The sequence below is a fragment of the Hyposmocoma kahamanoa genome, unplaced genomic scaffold (assembly GCF_003589595.1).
Source record: "Hyposmocoma kahamanoa isolate Upper Pololo Valley unplaced genomic scaffold, ASM358959v1 95794, whole genome shotgun sequence".
Classification (NCBI taxonomy): Eukaryota; Metazoa; Arthropoda; class Insecta; order Lepidoptera; family Cosmopterigidae; genus Hyposmocoma; species Hyposmocoma kahamanoa.
The window spans coordinates 1,190-18,720 of NW_020655046.1; the positions used below are offsets into that span (position 1 = coordinate 1,190).

Sequence of the window (17,531 nt, forward strand, 5' to 3'; positions counted from 1 at the left end):
ATGTCCATGGCACTAGTGCGGGGCTATGTTGAGTGTGTGCGTTGTTGTTGTTATTTACAATCAACTTATAATGAGCGGAATTCTAAGTTCGAAGTCATAATCTGTATATGTATGTGTATGTGCTTATCTGTGGCCTTGTAGCTCTGAAACGGTTGGACTAATTTTAATGCGGTTTTTTAAAATCTAATTTATATTATGGTATATAACCAGCAAAATAAAATTATTTTTTCTACTCCTGAAACCAATTTATAACAAAACCATTAATGCAATCAGGGGATTACAAAGAAAAGATTAAGTTAGTTTGTTTTGTAATATTTCTAAAGTAATCATTGACTTACAATTATATGGACGCCGGGTCCGCGCTAAAAAGTGTCCGAACTTATAGGGCGTTAAAATCGTATACAGAGCGTCATTCACGCTCTAGTCATCGTTTGTTCGACTGACAGCGAAGCAAGCAAAATTAGACAGTACTGCGATGACATTACAATTTAAATTCAACGTTTTAGCTTTTTCATATTCCTTTGCATGTCACTACGTTTAAATAGGTTGACTTGGGACATTTTTTTCGTGGTTTTTGTATTAGACCCGTCGTCCATTTATTTGTAAGTCAATGGCTTTTGTAATTTATGTGTATTGTATGTAAGTATGTACTCATATATGTACTTTATATTTTTCGTTTTTCTTATAGTACGGCCATGCTTTATGATTTTTTTTCTGTCTATAAATCATACAATAGCCCAAATATCTCGTGTAATTAGACTAATTTAAGTAGTTTATTCATAAGTCTTGACGAATTTTGCTTTGGTTACTTTAGACTGCCTGTTTGTTAATATATTTTGATGATTGTTGATAACGATTAGTTTGAGATAGTGTTGTTCTTGCAAGCAGACATATTATCGATATTCTGTTATTAAAACAATTAACTACGAGGTTTTTATTTTTTTCATTATTATTATTTTTCTTTTTAAAGTTTACCTACAAATGAAAAAACAAAGAAAGAATGGTTGGAAATTATAGAACTGCCGAACATAAGCATTGGATCAAATACCATCTTCGTTTGTTCGCTCCATTTTGAAGAGTCAAATTTTAATAGAAATTTAAATGTTATATGCTATATTACATGATAATGCAAATCCATTATTACATTTATCGGTAAATAACTTAATATTTAATTTTCATTAAAATGGTCCATTACTAGGCATTCTCAGTTCCTTAAAACAAAACTGGCAGCGACCAACGTGTGGAGAGCTCGAGATTGAAATATTAGACTCGTGTTTGTTTAAAACGAAGTTAAGTAGGTGGTTAAATGAAAATATTTTTTATGACGTAAACGAATTATTTGACAGGCAATAAGATAGGAAATTAAACTATTTTTCCGGATTTAAATCGCGTATATTTGTTTTTTCAAACAAACCGACGTTTCGGGCCCTTTACAGGTTCCATGGTCACGGTTGACACGGTTTGTTTGAAAAAACAAATATACGCGATTTAAATCCGGAAAAATAGTTTCATTTCCTATGTGTAACAATCGCGAAAACCTAAGAACTCGATAAGATCAATAAGATGTAAAATTTTATCTTGATTTTAATAATTCTTGGCAAATTTAATTTATAACTTGTGACATTTTTATTATTGTCGTAGGTTAATATATGGACGCTATACCAACTAAGCCACGGAACGAACCAGCGGACCTCATGAATTTTTCTATGTGCTTGCGTCGTATCTTTGTATTTGGTTTTTTCTATGACTTTTTAGTAGTAGCGCCATCTATGAGAAATCTATGAAAGTTTAATCACCCAGTTAGATATCTTTACAGTTACCAGCCCTGGCGAGAGATGTCGCTATTCACTGTATTTTAAATTTTTATTGAATTGATATTCAATTATTTTTTGTGAAATTATTCCACTCGTTTGTTATAATAATTAATCATTTGTTATAATAATTTAAAACAATTTGACTGAGGCTCAAAAAACGGATCGCGTCACGCATTGCACCAGGGTGTAATGCCATGCTTACCAGATTCAACGAAGGGGCGTCAAATTTGGTGTGGGACATAGTAACAGGTGACGAAACATGGATTTATAGTTACGATCCCAAAACAAAGCCGCAATCAAGCGCATGGGTCTTTCAAGATGAGCCGAAACCAAGCTTTTTTTTGATAAAACTGGACACATGGCTACTATTACTTTGGAGAATCGTTGTGCCGTGAATAGTGAATGGTACACGACCATTTGTTTGCCGGAAGTTATTGACAAACTTCGTAAAAATAACCGCATTCACACGGCCAGACAGACAAATGAATCTTTAAAGGTGAACAACGTTGACCTTATGAGCCATCCCGCATACAGTCCCGATCTGGCACCTTGTGACTTTTATTTATTTCCAACATCTAAAAATCAGTTACGCGGCCAACGATTTTCGTCACCTGAAGAGGCTGTCGAAGAGTACGAAAAATATATTTCAGAGATTGTCACGGAGGAGTGGCGTAAATGTTTTCAATATTGGTTCATTCGTATGAAAAAGTGCATTAACGCTAACCGAGAATATTTTGAGAAACAATAAATTAATTTCTGACCATTTATAGTATTTTTTCTTATTCATTCCGAAACTTATAGTGCGCCTCACGTATAAACCGACGTATAAAACAACGTCACAATTTTTATTTAAGTGATATATTTAGGAGTACATTAGAAATAATGCACTCCTAAAGATATCGTTATTACATGAACAAAACATATTATCTGACAACATATTATTTGACTTATCGCCATATTGCCGCGTTACTTTCTCAAACTCGTATCTTGAAAAAATGATTTCTTACTTTTTTACGTCAATCGATAGCTTATACTTTAATACATAACTGCAAAAACTCGTATGTTCATACACTCGTATGTTCTAATTATGGATTAAAACTATACATTGTATCTCTTTCGCCCAATCGTGATAACTGCAACAAACTCATAACTTAAGATACGATTCTTTCTTGCTTTCTTTCATAACATTATTTAGTGATTGTTGACAAGTTTTTTTTTACAAAAACGGCTATCATTTTGGTTAATTTATAAACTTGAAACTTTTTTAACTTTTTTTAAAACTTTTGTGGAAAAAGTGAATTTTTATCAATTTCACAGTTGGATAATATTCGCTTCGAATGGTGAGTTTTTATATTACTTTGTTATACTTATTGGCAGCATAAATCTATGCACGTAAATACATTCAGTGAGGTGCCTACCCACATTGAGTCTTATTATCAAAAAAATATCTAATGTGTATAAATTAAATTATTTAGACAATTTACATCAGAAAGTTTTTGTGCGTAGCAACTAGAATAAGCACTTTTTGTTTTCATAGCAATACTATACTACAGATAGAGAACAGTTAGCTAAGAATAACCTCTTGAATTTTGGCGCCAAATTCCTCAAGTATTTATACATCTGTGACACTATTCAATTTTGATACGTACCTACTGATAAATTACGTTTTTTTGTCTTCCTATTTATCATTCTCTATTTTACCCATTTCAAATAATTAGAAGTTACAATTAAGGAAAAGTAAGGTTCATAGACGAGCGTCTTCATAGAGCGTACGAGTATATTTATACTGAATATACTCGTACTTACTAATTAGATGGAATTAAAAATCCTATTTATTATTATTATCATCGAATGGATGGCATACACTATAACGCTTGCCATTGTGGTGAAAAGATTTTACTAATCGGCGTTAGGTACTTGCCGATTGTTGCCCTGGTTACAGGAAAGGAATAGTACGTCGTGCGGGGAGGCTCCTTACATGCACTCCAAAAATTATAAATATATAAAATCAAATATATAAAATAATGTTTACTTTATTTCAGATGCAGTTTTTACGGGGCAAGAGACTTGTGAATTTAGTTTTGTGATTCTGCGGCAACTAAGACCGTTACTGAGTAGAAACTCCTGGTCATAGTATTGATATAGATCCAAGCAATCGTTCATCCATCACTATTCTAGAAGACAAATACGGTATTCTAGACGAAAAATTGGATTCAATGGATTCATTCATTAATTTTTAGAAAAGATCCATGCCAAGAATCACGCCAAGCACAGCAGCAAATTAATGTTGTTTTAGACGAAAAAACTGGAGAATTGATTCCAGTAAATGATCACGACACATGGAGACTTTCATCTCAATCTGATTTTTCAATAAGTGTAAGCGAATATGACCCGTGTGTGTTAGACTCACAGACATCTAGCGATGGACATGCATATTAAACAGTTGGACGAATCATCTGGACTTATCAAAATGAAAAGGTCAAGGAAATAAATAAAACTGGACAAGGAATAGACTAAAACGTAAGAGAATGCGCGGACAAGAATATTAAACAATTAAAAGAAAAAAAAAATGAAGGCACTTTAGGAACGGAAATAAGAATAGCAAGAACTTTACAATCCAGATGTCATTCTGAAACGTGTGCAAGATAATTTGGTAATCAATGAAACGAAATTACAGAAGAAAAGAGAAAGAACATCTTTGATGCTTTTTGGTCTCAGACATGGGAAGAAAAAAAAGCGTAAGTGATTGCAATGATATCGCTTAGGCAAGTAAAAGCGCCGGTACGTTGTCTCGACGAACAAACACCCTGCACAAAATGTAACGATTTACAAGATTTGAAACGTATGATTTCTGCAGACTATCATAGTTTTTATAATGATTTGCCTCACGAGTGATGGACTCTATTACGAACTTAATTAACGCACCTAATTTCTTTATATGTTTATCTGTATTACCTACGTAATAAATATTAAGTTACATTAACAAAATCGATTGTTTAATTTAATTATTAAATCAAGAAATTACAGTTAATTGTGGTAATTTGAAAGCAGCAAACACGCAACTTAAGCACAAAAGTAACTGAAATTAACAGATACCACAATTCAGCAAACTCGTATATTAAAAAATGCGTTTTATATACTAAATTGCAGGTGATTTCACACAACTATATCTAAATGTATAGTTTATACCGATTCTTAAAATATTGCATCCAAATTAAAGTCCTCAATGTGTAATAAAACTTTGACGTTTTTCCTTCTCCTGAACAATCACTCATTTTAAGATACGAGTTTGACAAAGTAGGCGACGTTATATATTTTTGCTAGTTGGATAGAATAGGCGGAAAGGTCGATTGGAATTAGGGTTTTTAAATTTTACTTATGCGCAACGTACAACTGAATATGAATTAAATAAGGATACTAATTAAATTTCAGTATGCCTGTCGCAGTACGTCCTCTACCTCCAGAGTTGGCGGAGAAAGCCAAAATAGAACTGTTCGAAGACCCAAAGAAGCTTGAAGACAGCATACAGCATCTTAAAGAATGGATCGCTAAACAACCGCATTTGAAAGCTAGAACAGGTAACGTCGTTTACAGAAAGCATTATTTTAAAATGGTTCTTTGTAGACTGTGAACTTACACACTTTTTACTTCTTGTGTTGTATCAATCAGAGGAAAGGGAGTTTAGCCAATGTAGACGTTTGAAACGTGACGTTCGAATGGTCAGCACGGTGGCGATGATGTTTACAAGACAGACAGATATTTTCACTACTGTGTTGTCCCTGCCCATTTTTCTCTAGCGTTGTTAAAAACTTTTTGATGATTGTTTTCTAATTGTTCTTTGTTTCAAGAGGATCAATGGCTGACTGCGTTTCTCCGAGGAAGCAAGTTCAGCTTGGAACGAGCGAAAGAGAAACTCGACCTTTACTATTCGCTAAAATCTCTTATACCCGAATTTCAGTTGATTAACCATAGACATCCTAAGTTCATGGAAATCCTTAAGAAGGGGTATGTATATAATTATAGCTGTTATAGTAAATATTACTAGGTTATGTTGTATACCTGAGGACAGTAAGGTACTAGGAAATTTGACAACTTGTTGTAATTTACTTGGTCGTAAGTAATACTGGGTCCGGTCACGTCCGCATACGTCGTAATAATTAATAATAAACAATTGATAAGTGACATTATATAAAAAGAATGAACTCATGACACTGAACTTTTCTCATGAAATCCAGATCCGATTTGTCAACATTTTCCAGTTTCTGTACGAATACTGCTATTAGTTAATTGTGCTTTGCTTGGGAGTATGTCCTTGAATTGTTTTTTTTACACTCTGTATTTACGGACTGCCTTTATGTTTTAGAATATTGTTATCCTTCCCAAAGTCAAAGAATTTGACGGATCCTAGAGTACTGATATTCAGAGTTGCGGCCTTTTCTCCTGCTCAGTTTACCATGCCTGAAATTATGTGCGTTGGAAACACTTTGCAAAAGGTCAGCGATTCTTTTAAATACATGGTATTTTCTTTATCTTTATCTTTATTTCTTATGCTGGGAGAAACTTCCTTTGTTCCAAGATTTTATTAAAGAATTATGGATATGTGTTACAGATAATGTACATGGAAGACGATATTTTTACAGTGAACGGTGTTGTGAACATAATGGATATGAAGGGTGCAAGTATATCTCATTTTAGTCATATGACACCTTTGTTGGCGAAAAAAATGATAGTTGCTACTCAGGTAAGTGAATTAACAAAGGGTTATCAAACATACTGGCATGCCTGCATATTGGGTGATATGTGAATATAATTAAGTAATTTTGGTTTAGGATGCAGCACCTATGAGGATGAAAGCAGTTCATTATTTTCATATGCCTTCGTCTGTCGAGACCATTTTCAACCTTATGAAATCGCTGCTTAATGAAAAAAACAGGAATCGAGTAAGGATTTCTAAAGTTATTTTTTTATATAGAGTGAACTCGAAAGGGAGGTCAAAAGTATATAGAACAGTAGATTTTCACAATCACTTCTTGAATATCTCGCAGATTATTGAAGGTCACTCTGTACTCATGGCTTCTAATGTATGCAATGTTAAATATTTCGTTGACGATAACAATGTTTATTTGTAGCAGTAGTGTCAGTGTTAGATAAAAATTGTCGCATCTTACTTTTTAGTTGCATGTTCATGGGAAAGATTTCGAGCCGCTGTACGAGCACGTATCGAAAGATATCCTACCTGTAGAGTATGGAGGAAATGGAGGCACTATACAAGAAATAACCGGTAAATAAATCTCAAATTATAAAGAATATCGCTTTTAAAACTATAAATAAAAAAAGAGAATTTGATCGAACCAAAAATTTACTTACATATTTTATTATTTGAGCGATTTTTGTTGAAGGATATGTCCTTTTCAGATTACTGGGTAAAGAAAATAGAAGAATACAGAGAATGGCTGGATGAAGAAGAAAAATACGGCACTGACGAATCTAAGAGGCCAGGAAAGCCGAAGACAAGTGAAGATATGTTTGGCGTTGAAGGATCTTTCAGACAGCTCCAGGTGGATTAGCTAATACCGCCTGTGGAGTTTTACTTATATTTTTAATAAACGTTTCAGAAATAGCTTTCTATTTTTTTCTGTTCAGTACACTTGTGACATATTAATATTACGTGAGGCGCACTATAAGTTTCGGGAATGAATAAGAAAAAAATACTATAAATGGTCAGAAATGAATTTGTTGTTTCTCAAAGTAATCTCCGTTAGCGTTAATGCACTTTTTCATACGAATGAACCAATTTTGAAAACATTTATGCCAGTCCTCCGTGTCAATCAATCTCTGAAAGATATTTTTCATACTCTTCGACTGCCTCTTCAGGTGATGAAAATCGTTGACGGCGTAACTGGTTCTTAATTTTTGGAAATAAATAAAAGTTACAAGGTGCCAGGTCGGGACTGATGTCTAAAATGACGCCACAATGCAAAAACAAGTTACAGTCAGATGAAACAAACTACAGTTTGTTTCATCTTCAATCAATCATCATGCTGTAGAATACATTCTACAGCCAAAGAATTTCATTTTCAAATGTTGTAATTACTTTTTAAATATTGTATATGTAAGTGGCCAGGACCCCGATCCAGAACTCTTCGATATCTTAACCGAGTCGTTCGATTGGATATCGTTCTCGAATCGAAGGACGCTTTCCGAGCTATTCAGAACATTCGAGTTAAAACGTTCGATTCGGATTCGGATACGATATCGTTATCCAACAACGTTTATGGAGTTAGTCGGCGAGTATATATTATAAAAAAATAAATCCTTTTATATATATTTTTAGACTATAAAGGCCTAAAATATAGGAATGCATCAATCTAGTTGCATTAAAATAGACAAAATCCAGATTTTTGATCATATTACATTCTTGCTTAGTAAACAATAGGACATTCGGTAACTTTCATTCAATAACTGTGTTCTGAATAACGTTTGTAGCGCTTGCCGGTCGAGAAGTATGAGTTATCGTACGGGTGTGACGTCATTTCGGTTCGGTTTCGAATACGATAGTTTGACGTTCGATTCGGTTATTGTGAATAAAAATGAAAGGAAATCGTGTGATATCTAATCGAATCGGGCGATAACAGAGTTATCGTAAGATTCTAAATCGACCTGCAGTTCCGGAAACTTATAGTGCGCCCTATGTATTAAATACTTTTGTTTGATGGTTTGTAGTTACATAACATTTATTTGTGATTCTTTAGAAAGTGGATTATATTTTATCAATAAAATGTTTTCTGTGTTTGTGTATAGTATTTTCTACTTTTATATGAGATATTTATATGAAATATTTATGTACGTAATTACATGTTTTCAGTCGGTCTTTAAATTATCTCGGCGATTTTTAAATGTGTTTGTGTTTTCATTTTAAAGTTTCGTATTTGTTAAAACGATTACTTGAATTAAAATGACAATAAAATGACTGTGACAAGTTAAAACACATAATAATATATTACATGCATAATGTTGCTGTAATTTATGTAATCATAATGATGAGACCTTAGAAAACGTATATACATTCTGCGTGTCTGTAGTGTTTGTATATGTTCTGTAGTGTTTCGCAATCCGTAAGAGGCAATTGGTAGCAGTAGGCTTCTCGTTAAAGAGTTCGTCTAGTGAAGTATTGCCACCTTAACTATATCTGCCACCAAGCTGTAAAGCGCAAACCACACCGCGAACGAAGTTATCTAACTTACCTTAGCTCACGTAGTTGCATGAAATGCTTAGTTAAGAAAATACGTATAGGTAATAGCGTGGTAGGAGAAGGGCCCATCGCGGTTGCGGGCTATCGGAGCGGGGGCTCCGTTCGCCAGTAAAATTGGCAGCCTCGAGGTGGACGACGGGACGGTATGGCTCGCTTCGTCGTGAGGAGGGGAGGGGGAGGAGGTAGCTCCTCCTAGGTGCTGGAGGGGTTCCGGTGCGCAAAGTCCCGTAGAGCACCCGTGAAGGCCACCGTGGGATTCTAGCCGGTAGAAGTAGGAGGATAGATAGAAGGATTTCCTCAAAAACAGAACAGTGGTGTGAACAGAAGTATGAAAGGGGAGAGTAGAGAGCAGAACACGTGCAGACAACGATAAATAAAACGTGACGACAATAGGAGCTGCGACTATCTGTCGTCACGTTTTTTATCGTGACGTTTTATTTATCGTTAGACGACTGTCGTTCTAACTCTTCCCATTGTCACGACAGTCTGTCGTCGTAACGAAAAAAAGTCATGAACGATAGTTAATCGTGTTTTACTATATGTGAACAACTTCATTTAAATATACAAGCCACGACTATCTGTAACTGGGATATAATAATGGGAACACACCCTTAGGGCGATTATCGTCTGACAAACGGGCCATCAGGGCCGAGGGAACGCACCCTACGGGTGTCGTTTGGAGTCACTTAAGCTCATAGGATACTTCTCACAATGAATAAACTTATGCTCGTATTACGTTAAAGAAATATTAATCCTATTAGTGGGATTACTTGTCAAGTGAATTATCAATAGATTTAATTATATTTATCAGAAGATATGATACGTTATACTTAAACTAGTAAACCTCTTATAAGTAGTAAACCTCTAGACGTCAGCCAAGCAGTAATCTATTTTTTTTTATAAACAAGGAAAGAGTGAAATGTGAGTTATTTAAAATCTGTAAATAAGTATTTAATAACACGGTATTTGAATTTTAAGAATCATAAAAAATTTGGGTGTTCCTTTCATTGTGTGTTTATTAACCCTAAAAATAAGGTAGTTATATAAATCTGAAGCCTTTTAGCTCTGTGAAATGATCTCAAAGCGGTTTTAAGCGGCAGCCTATTTAAAGATATTTAGATAGTCATGGCAACTCGTGTCCAGAAGGAAGACTCTCTGAAGGCGGGACAAAGGTAGACAGACGATAATCTTTCGCGCTAGAGGTTGTACCACCCCTGAGCTGACTCAATGTCAGTCGTTCAACGATAAAATAAACGTCCACGACACAGTCATGACAGATAGTAGTGATATGGGAACAGGCAAGAAGCGACAGTTGTCCAACGCTAAATAAAACGTTACAACATAATGGGAACGCGCCTAAGTGGCGTTGCATTTGCTATGGATAAGCGTATCGCTTACCACCAGGTGCACGACTTGTTCGTTCCGTCACATGGTATTCTAAAAAAAACTTCACTTCTATCTAAACACTACTATTTTATCTCTTTGGTTTTTTGTTTTGTAGCGTTTGTTTGGCTTTCGTTTGAGTTTGTTGTTATGGTTTGTTAACAACATATAGTTAAATATTGCTTGTGTTTAATTATTTCACTCACTCGCAGGAAAAGTAGTATATGCAATCATTACATACTAAGGTCTTAACATCTCTAATACTTAGAAGAATGATTGCATAACAAAAATTAGGGTCATATAGATAAATATTTGCAAATTGTGCTAACAAGAAGGGTTTAAAATTTCTACGTACTGTAACTGGGGCGCAGCTTGGGATGCGTAGCGAGAGGTACTTTTATAAATTTAAAGTGGAATAATCTTCAAAACTTGGTTTATTGTATTCTTTCACACATTTTCTTATTTTGGTTACATCACGTTATATCAAGAAGCTCTATTCTTTTATTACTTCATTTTCCAAAAACACATTCTAATTACAAAACTATTCATTCAGCCAGTGATTCTACTCATAGAGTAGAGCCTAGACTACAGTACACTATTTCTTTATTTTGACTGAAATACTAATTAGCTGGCTTATCATTAAAAAGTAGAGACAAAGCAACTCTATCTTTATCTAAGCAAAAATACAAGTTATAGTGAATTAGCAACTTGTTATCTACATCATATAATAGTATCCGAATAATGGCAAGTGTAACAATTTTTATTCAAGCGATATCTTTAGGACAGCATTTACTGTTATTAGGTCATTACAAACATTGCTCGTTGAACAAAACATTTATAGGATATATTTTTGCTACTTGAGTAAAATAGATGTGAAAAGTCGATTGAAAAATGCGTAGGAAATGAAACAATTTTTTTCGGATCAAAATCGCGACAACGAATTAGATCCAAAACAAAAATTGTTTCATTTCCTATACAATCGCGAAACCCATAGAAATTGAAATGAAAAATACGTGTTTTTAATTGTTGCTTACACAGTTAACTTTTAACTTACACACGAATATTAAGAATATCGACCGTTTAGGTTTTCGCGATTGTTACTATAGGAAATTAACAATATTTTCAGATCTTGCGTACATTTTTTTTTCGTGTATAGTTTTTTCAAACAAACCAATGTTTCGAGTCCGTTATAGGTCCTATGGTCACGGCTGACTGTTTGATTGACAAAAACAAATTTACACGATTTAGAACCGAAAAAAAAGAAACTATTTTCATTATATTAAGAAAATCAATAAAAAGTTTCAGTATGCCTGTCGCAGTACGTCCTCTACCCCCAGAGTTAGTGGAGAAAGCCAAAGTAGAACTGTTCGAAGACCCGAAAAAACTTGAAGACAGCATACAGCATCTAAAAGAATGGATCGCTAAACAACCGCATTTGAAAGCTAGAACAGGTAACATCGCCTTACAGGAAGCTTTGATTTAAAAGTAATAAAAGTAGTAGTCTTTATAGGACTATGAACTTACACACCTTTTGCTTCTTGTGTAGTGTCAATCAGAGGAGAGAACATGACGGAAGAGATTATTATGGTTTGAAAGCTGATACTCAAAAGTGCAACATGGTGGCGAAAATGTTTACAAACTAAATATTTTGACCACTGGTTTTTAACCTTTTTAGCCTGTCTAGTGTCGCTGAATACTGTATCGATGATATTTTTCTAACTGTTGTATGTTTCAAGAGGACCAATGGTTGGCTGCCTTTCTGCGAGGAACCAAATTCAGCTTGGAACGAGCGAAAGAGAAAATTGATCTTTATTATTCGCTAAAAACACTTGTACCGGAATTACAGACGATCAACCATAGACATCCTAAGTTCATGGAAATCGTTAAGACGGGGTTTGTATTTAATCATAGTTGTTACAGTAAAAGGGATAGGTACAAAGAAATATGATAAGACTTTTTTGAAGCCACTTGAGACTTTTTTTGGGATGAATGTTATTGAACAACCTTAAATATTTCCTTTGGGCTAAGACGTGGGGTTCTTCAAAGATCGTGTCAACAGGGTTCTCATAAAGCTGGCAACGCATAGCCAGCTCATCTGATGTTGCAGATGTGTATGGGCGACTATAACCACATCCCATCAAGTGGTTCGTCTGCTCGTTTACCTCCTACTTTTCTCATGAAATCCATTTCTGATTAGACAACAGAAGTTTTCAGTAACACTAGAACTCCTTGCGAAAGAGTTCGTTCAGGAAAGTATTGCTACCACACCTATTTCTGTCACCAAGCAGTACAGTGAGCATTACTGCGTTCCGGTCTTGAAGGATAAGGGTGTTGGTGAAACTAAAGGCTCATGGGATTTTTCAACTTTATGTCTCAGGGCGATGGGTGCAGTGGCAGTGCTGCTCTGATCAGGGTCGGCGTTAGTTCATGTCGAGCCCAGGTGTAGCCCTGGCGCCCTCTAGTAGGCGCGCCCTCAGGACCTGAAGATTTCGGTGCTAACGATGCACTTATAAACGATGTTGAAAAGTAATACCCAAATATTTCACTTGCATCGCGAACGATGCATGCTCTTTGGAGTCGTCGCGAGTGGTGCTCGGCGCTCCCTGAGACCCTATGCCCGTGCCCAGCATCATAGGTAGAGCCAACACTGCCTAAGATCTTTTCAATTTAAAGGTCTAAATGGCACTGTTATGGGTAGGCGTGTTGCTTACTACCAGATGCACAACTTGTTCGGCCCGCCATTTGATAGTGTAAAAACAAACATAAAAATCAACTGTCTATTTGAATACTGCGATCGGCTGATTGCATTTTGTATGGGAACATGAAAACCTTAATTACTAAGACTGCCTTTGTGTTTTTAGCGTAAATTTGTTTTTGCCAAAGTCAAACAATTTGACGGATCCAAGAGTAGTGATATTCAGAGTTGCGGCCCATACTCCTGGTCAGTTTACCATGCCTGAAATTATGAGTGTTGGAAACACTTTGCAAAAGGTCAGTTTTTAAGAAATCTTTTAAAAACATGGATTTATCTATGTTTCCTAGGAGAAACTTCCGTTGTTCCAAAATTTAGTAAAAATACGGATATTTGTTACAGATAATGTACATGGAAGACGATATTTTCACAGTGAACGGTATTGTAAATGTAATGGATATGAAGGGAGCAACAATGTCTCACTTCAGTCAAATGACGCCTTTACTGATGAAGAAAATGGTTGTTGCTGGTCAGGTAAGCGAAATAACATCATAGATATACAGGGTTATCAGACATACACCAGTTAGGATTAGCATGACAGGGCGTGGCTTGCGCGAGAGCGACATAAACCGCGAGGTACTGCTATTCTCGCATAGAAAACAGCAATATCTTGCGTTTCTATGTCACACTCGCTCAAGTCACGCCCTGTCATGCTAGCCCTACTTGATGTTTGTACTATCATATGGTACCAATGATAAATCTAAATACGTTATTTTGATTTAGGATGCAGCGCCTATGAGGATGAAAGCAGTCCATTATTTTCATATGCCTCCATCAATCGAGACCATTTTCAACCTTGTAAAAACGTTCCTTAATGAAAAAAATCGGAGTCGAGTAAGAAATTTTAATATTGTTATTTTTCTTCGATGTTTATTTAAATTTTTTTTATACAGGATCATTTCGAAACGGAAGATCAATTAGTATAAGGAACAGCTCATTTTTACAATCACTGTATGCATGACTCCTAATGTATGTAATGTGAAATATTCAGCTGACAATAATAATATTTGTACTAGTTAGTGTCAGATAATAATTGTTACATCTTACTTCTTAGATCCTTGTTCATGGGAAAGATTTCGAGCCACTGTATAAATATGTGTCTAAAGATATCCTGCCTTTGGAATACGGAGGAAATGGAGGCACTATACAAGAAATAACTGGTAAATAAATTTCAAACAGTTAAGAATATTGGTTTCGAAATCATAATGAAAATAAAAGCAAATTTGAATAATCAATAATTTGCCTACATTCTTTATGATTCTTGCGTTATTGCTGAAGCATTTCCCTTTTTCAGATTACTGGGTAAAGAAAATAGAAGAATACAGCGAATGGCTGGATGAAGAAGAAAAATACGGCACAGACGAATCTAAGAGGCCAGGAAAGCCAAAGACAAGTGAAGAAATGTTTGGCGTTGAAGGATCATTCCGACAACTCGAAGTGGATTAGCTCATAACTTAGACTATGGAAACCAAAGGACATGTTATATTGACATATATAAATCAGACGTTATATGTATATGATGCATTTAGACGGTGAAAACATAAACATTTTATTGTCTTCGTTTAACTACTGCGTGACGTCGTAAGCTAAAGGAGACAGATAGCACTACATTGATTTATGTCAAACACGGGAATCGAAAATACGTACCGTCTAATGTACCGTTAAATGCCAACTGTCCTCATTTTGCCATTTTTGTAGTACCCTTTGATAACCGTTTCCGGTTGTCAAAGGGAAGTACATCAAATATCAAAACCAATGTTTGGCCAAATGTTTTAGTGAATTATTCGCATGAATTGTAATTAATAGAACAAAAATATTGACAATGACAACAATTAAGTATTGATAAAAATGCGTCGCTGCAGTATTAAGGGGTGCGGCAGTAGATAATCAGAAATCAACCGAATGTTACATTACACCGGCATGTGTTATTTTCCTGCCTATAAATCATACAATAGCCCAAATATCTCATGTAATTAGACTCATTTAAGTAGTTTATCCATAAGCCTTGCTGAATTTTGCTTTGGTTACTTTAGATTGCCTGTTTGTTAGTATATTTTGATGATTGGTGATAACGATTGTTTTGAGATGGTGTTGTTCTTGTAAGCAGACATATTATCGATATTTTGTTAGTAAAACAATTCACTACGAGGTTTTTATTATTACATTATTATTATTTTTAAAGTTCACCAACAAATGAAAAAAGAAAGAAAGAATGGTTGGAAATTATAGGACTGCCGAATATACGAGTAAACATTGGATCAAATACTATCTTCGTTCGCTCTATTTTGAAGTCAAATTTTAATAGAATTTGAGTGTAAATAGATTACATGATAATGCAATTCCATCGTTACATTTATTGGTAAATAATTTTATATTTAATTTTCATTAAAATGGTTCATTACTTGCCTAGTATTAATCATACTTTGATGACAGTAAACTCTACAAATTTGCAAAGATAAAAAACAGTTTCAATACTCAAGCCTTACATTTGCATATCGATATTGACTTATCTATGATTATGGTACAACACTAAATCCGCCATTTGTGGTGGACATTTTTGGTTTAGGTAGGTACCTACGTTTATTTCGTAGATATCCTCTAAGGCTCATAACGACAATCTAGTTTTTTGAAATATGTCATTGTCATAAATGTTTCGGACATAGTTTATTATTTTTTTCTTTTCTGTAAAACTTCGATTAACTAAAAAAATTATATCACATATAGTATTATATATTTCAATATCTTTATGGAATATAGTATGTGTCTAGTATAGTACATAATGATATATTTTGATTAGGGCTTTAAAAGTAATAAACGATTAAAACAAGTTACAAAATAATTGTTTTGATTTTATTCTTCTTCTATTTGTTCTACTTGTCTATTTGAGCTTGTTTATTTTTAATAGCATTATGTTATATTTACATTATATATTTACTAGGCTGTTATTTTATACAGAATGGTAATTAAATCTATTCTAATATTATCCTCTGATCGAAACAAATTTTGATTATTAAAGTCGTGCTTTCGAATCTCATTAAACTTTAGTTTTCCTATATATAGAGTTATTAGTAAAATACTAACAACCTCTTTGGCCTATATGACTAAAATCATAAACAACAACTACTTTTCCATGACTTCAACAATATATCAGATTTTACTTTCGTACAAAAAATATTAAATAGGTCGCTCTAAATGGTGATAACTCTGTGAGGTAACCAAAGAGAGTCGAATCGTCGGGGAGGACGTTTGCACGTTTGAACTGAATACCGAATACAAATCTAAAAAGTGTCAGATAGTACAAAAAACCTAGATGTTTCTTTTTAATAAATTCATTATGTTTCGTAAAAAAGTCATTAACAAAAAGTAGTAGATATGACGTTTGCAATTGTTATTGGAATTATTCAATAATAATAATTTAAACACTATAGTGTATAAGGCAGGTTACCTATCACAAGCTAGAAACATGATTTACAGAATTTTGATAATTCGGTTGTAAAACATTTCTGTGTTGTAAATTTATACCAAAACTGTCATCGCATTAAAATGTAATGAAAAAAAGTCGAACCGTTTTTGGGGTAATTGAATTGTTTTTGGAGAAAATGAAATTCTGACGAAAGAAATTCGATTTTGTGATAAGTTACCTATCAGGCACCGTCGATAAAACAAAATAATTCGCCATGATCATGTTTTATATTATTAAACAAATTATTTATTATGTGATGAGCTGCTTACGACCATTTAAGATTCAAATTCCGTATGACTTATACTTTTGTGTCTAGTAAAGCTCCCAATTGCCTAGAATTCCAATGTTATGTATTTGTTTCATTATGTATATTTCATTTCATCGGCGTAACACACCACAAGCACGCCCGGGGGAGTTTGATCCTCAGCACTGCATCGTATGCGAGGTTCCAAAGAAGTGGTCCTAAGACAGACCCCTGCAGAACGCCGCACACGACCTCTCTGTGATGGCTTGTGCTATCCTGAGCCCAGGGAGACTCAGGGGTTATGTGGGGACTCTCCCTCCACACTGAAAGGCCTACCCCACTAAAACCCCCCCGGGTTTCCCTCTCGCCGGTTGAGTCGGCGCCGTGGGATCAGTGAACATTCACCACGACGCTGCCCGGCCGCCCTAGATTGCGCCAGGGCTCCCAGGCCAACGGAGGGACGACTCGGTTGTCCTCCGATTCGCCCCACTATGGGAACCTTGCTCCTTTTCATATCATAAATCTATAACTTCCGTGTTTTTGATGATATCTACCTGATTTTTTTTCTGGGTATACCTAAATAGATATTCTCTTAAATAATATACACTTTATAAGTCAAATTT

At 34.8% G+C, this 17,531-nt stretch overlaps 2 protein-coding genes across 3 annotated transcripts; both read left to right on the forward strand.

Moving 5' to 3' along the window:
• Positions 1-5,105: 5,105 nt before the first annotated feature.
• Positions 5,106-7,490, forward strand: LOC113238446 (alpha-tocopherol transfer protein-like). Its single transcript, XM_026475279.1, has 7 exons — positions 5,106-5,392; positions 5,663-5,819; positions 6,178-6,307; positions 6,424-6,555; positions 6,644-6,754; positions 6,990-7,095; positions 7,230-7,490. The coding sequence occupies exons 1-7, from the start codon at positions 5,248-5,250 to the stop codon at positions 7,379-7,381; spliced, it is 933 nt and encodes a 310-aa protein (XP_026331064.1). The 5' UTR covers positions 5,106-5,247; the 3' UTR covers positions 7,382-7,490.
• Positions 7,491-9,939: 2,449 nt separating this feature from the next.
• Positions 9,940-14,879, forward strand: LOC113238445 (alpha-tocopherol transfer protein-like). Of its 2 annotated transcripts, XM_026475276.1 has the most exons (8): positions 9,940-9,987; positions 11,749-11,900; positions 12,186-12,342; positions 13,311-13,440; positions 13,544-13,675; positions 13,925-14,035; positions 14,256-14,361; positions 14,496-14,879. In XM_026475276.1, the coding sequence occupies exons 2-8, from the start codon at positions 11,756-11,758 to the stop codon at positions 14,645-14,647; spliced, it is 933 nt and encodes a 310-aa protein (XP_026331061.1). In that variant the 5' UTR covers positions 9,940-9,987; positions 11,749-11,755; the 3' UTR covers positions 14,648-14,879. The 2 variants fall into 2 exon arrangements, with proteins under 2 accessions (XP_026331061.1, XP_026331063.1); XM_026475278.1 differs by lacking the exon at positions 13,925-14,035.
• The last annotated feature ends 2,652 nt before the right edge of the window (positions 14,880-17,531 follow it).

Bases quoted from the DNA above. Each gene is read 5' to 3' on its own strand.
- LOC113238446 (XM_026475279.1), top strand. From the start codon at position 5,248: ATGCCTGTCGCAGTACGTCCTCTACCTCCAGAGTTGGCGGAGAAAGCC. The intron at 5,820-6,177 runs GTATGTATATAA...TTTATGTTTTAG, and splicing joins ATGGAAATCCTTAAGAAGGG to AATATTGTTATCCTTCCCAA. The intron at 6,308-6,423 runs GTCAGCGATTCT...TATGTGTTACAG, and splicing joins TTGGAAACACTTTGCAAAAG to ATAATGTACATGGAAGACGA.
- LOC113238445 (XM_026475276.1), top strand. From the start codon at position 11,756: ATGCCTGTCGCAGTACGTCCTCTACCCCCAGAGTTAGTGGAGAAAGCC. The intron at 12,343-13,310 runs GTTTGTATTTAA...TTGTGTTTTTAG, and splicing joins ATGGAAATCGTTAAGACGGG to CGTAAATTTGTTTTTGCCAA. The intron at 14,362-14,495 runs GTAAATAAATTT...TCCCTTTTTCAG, and splicing joins CACTATACAAGAAATAACTG to ATTACTGGGTAAAGAAAATA.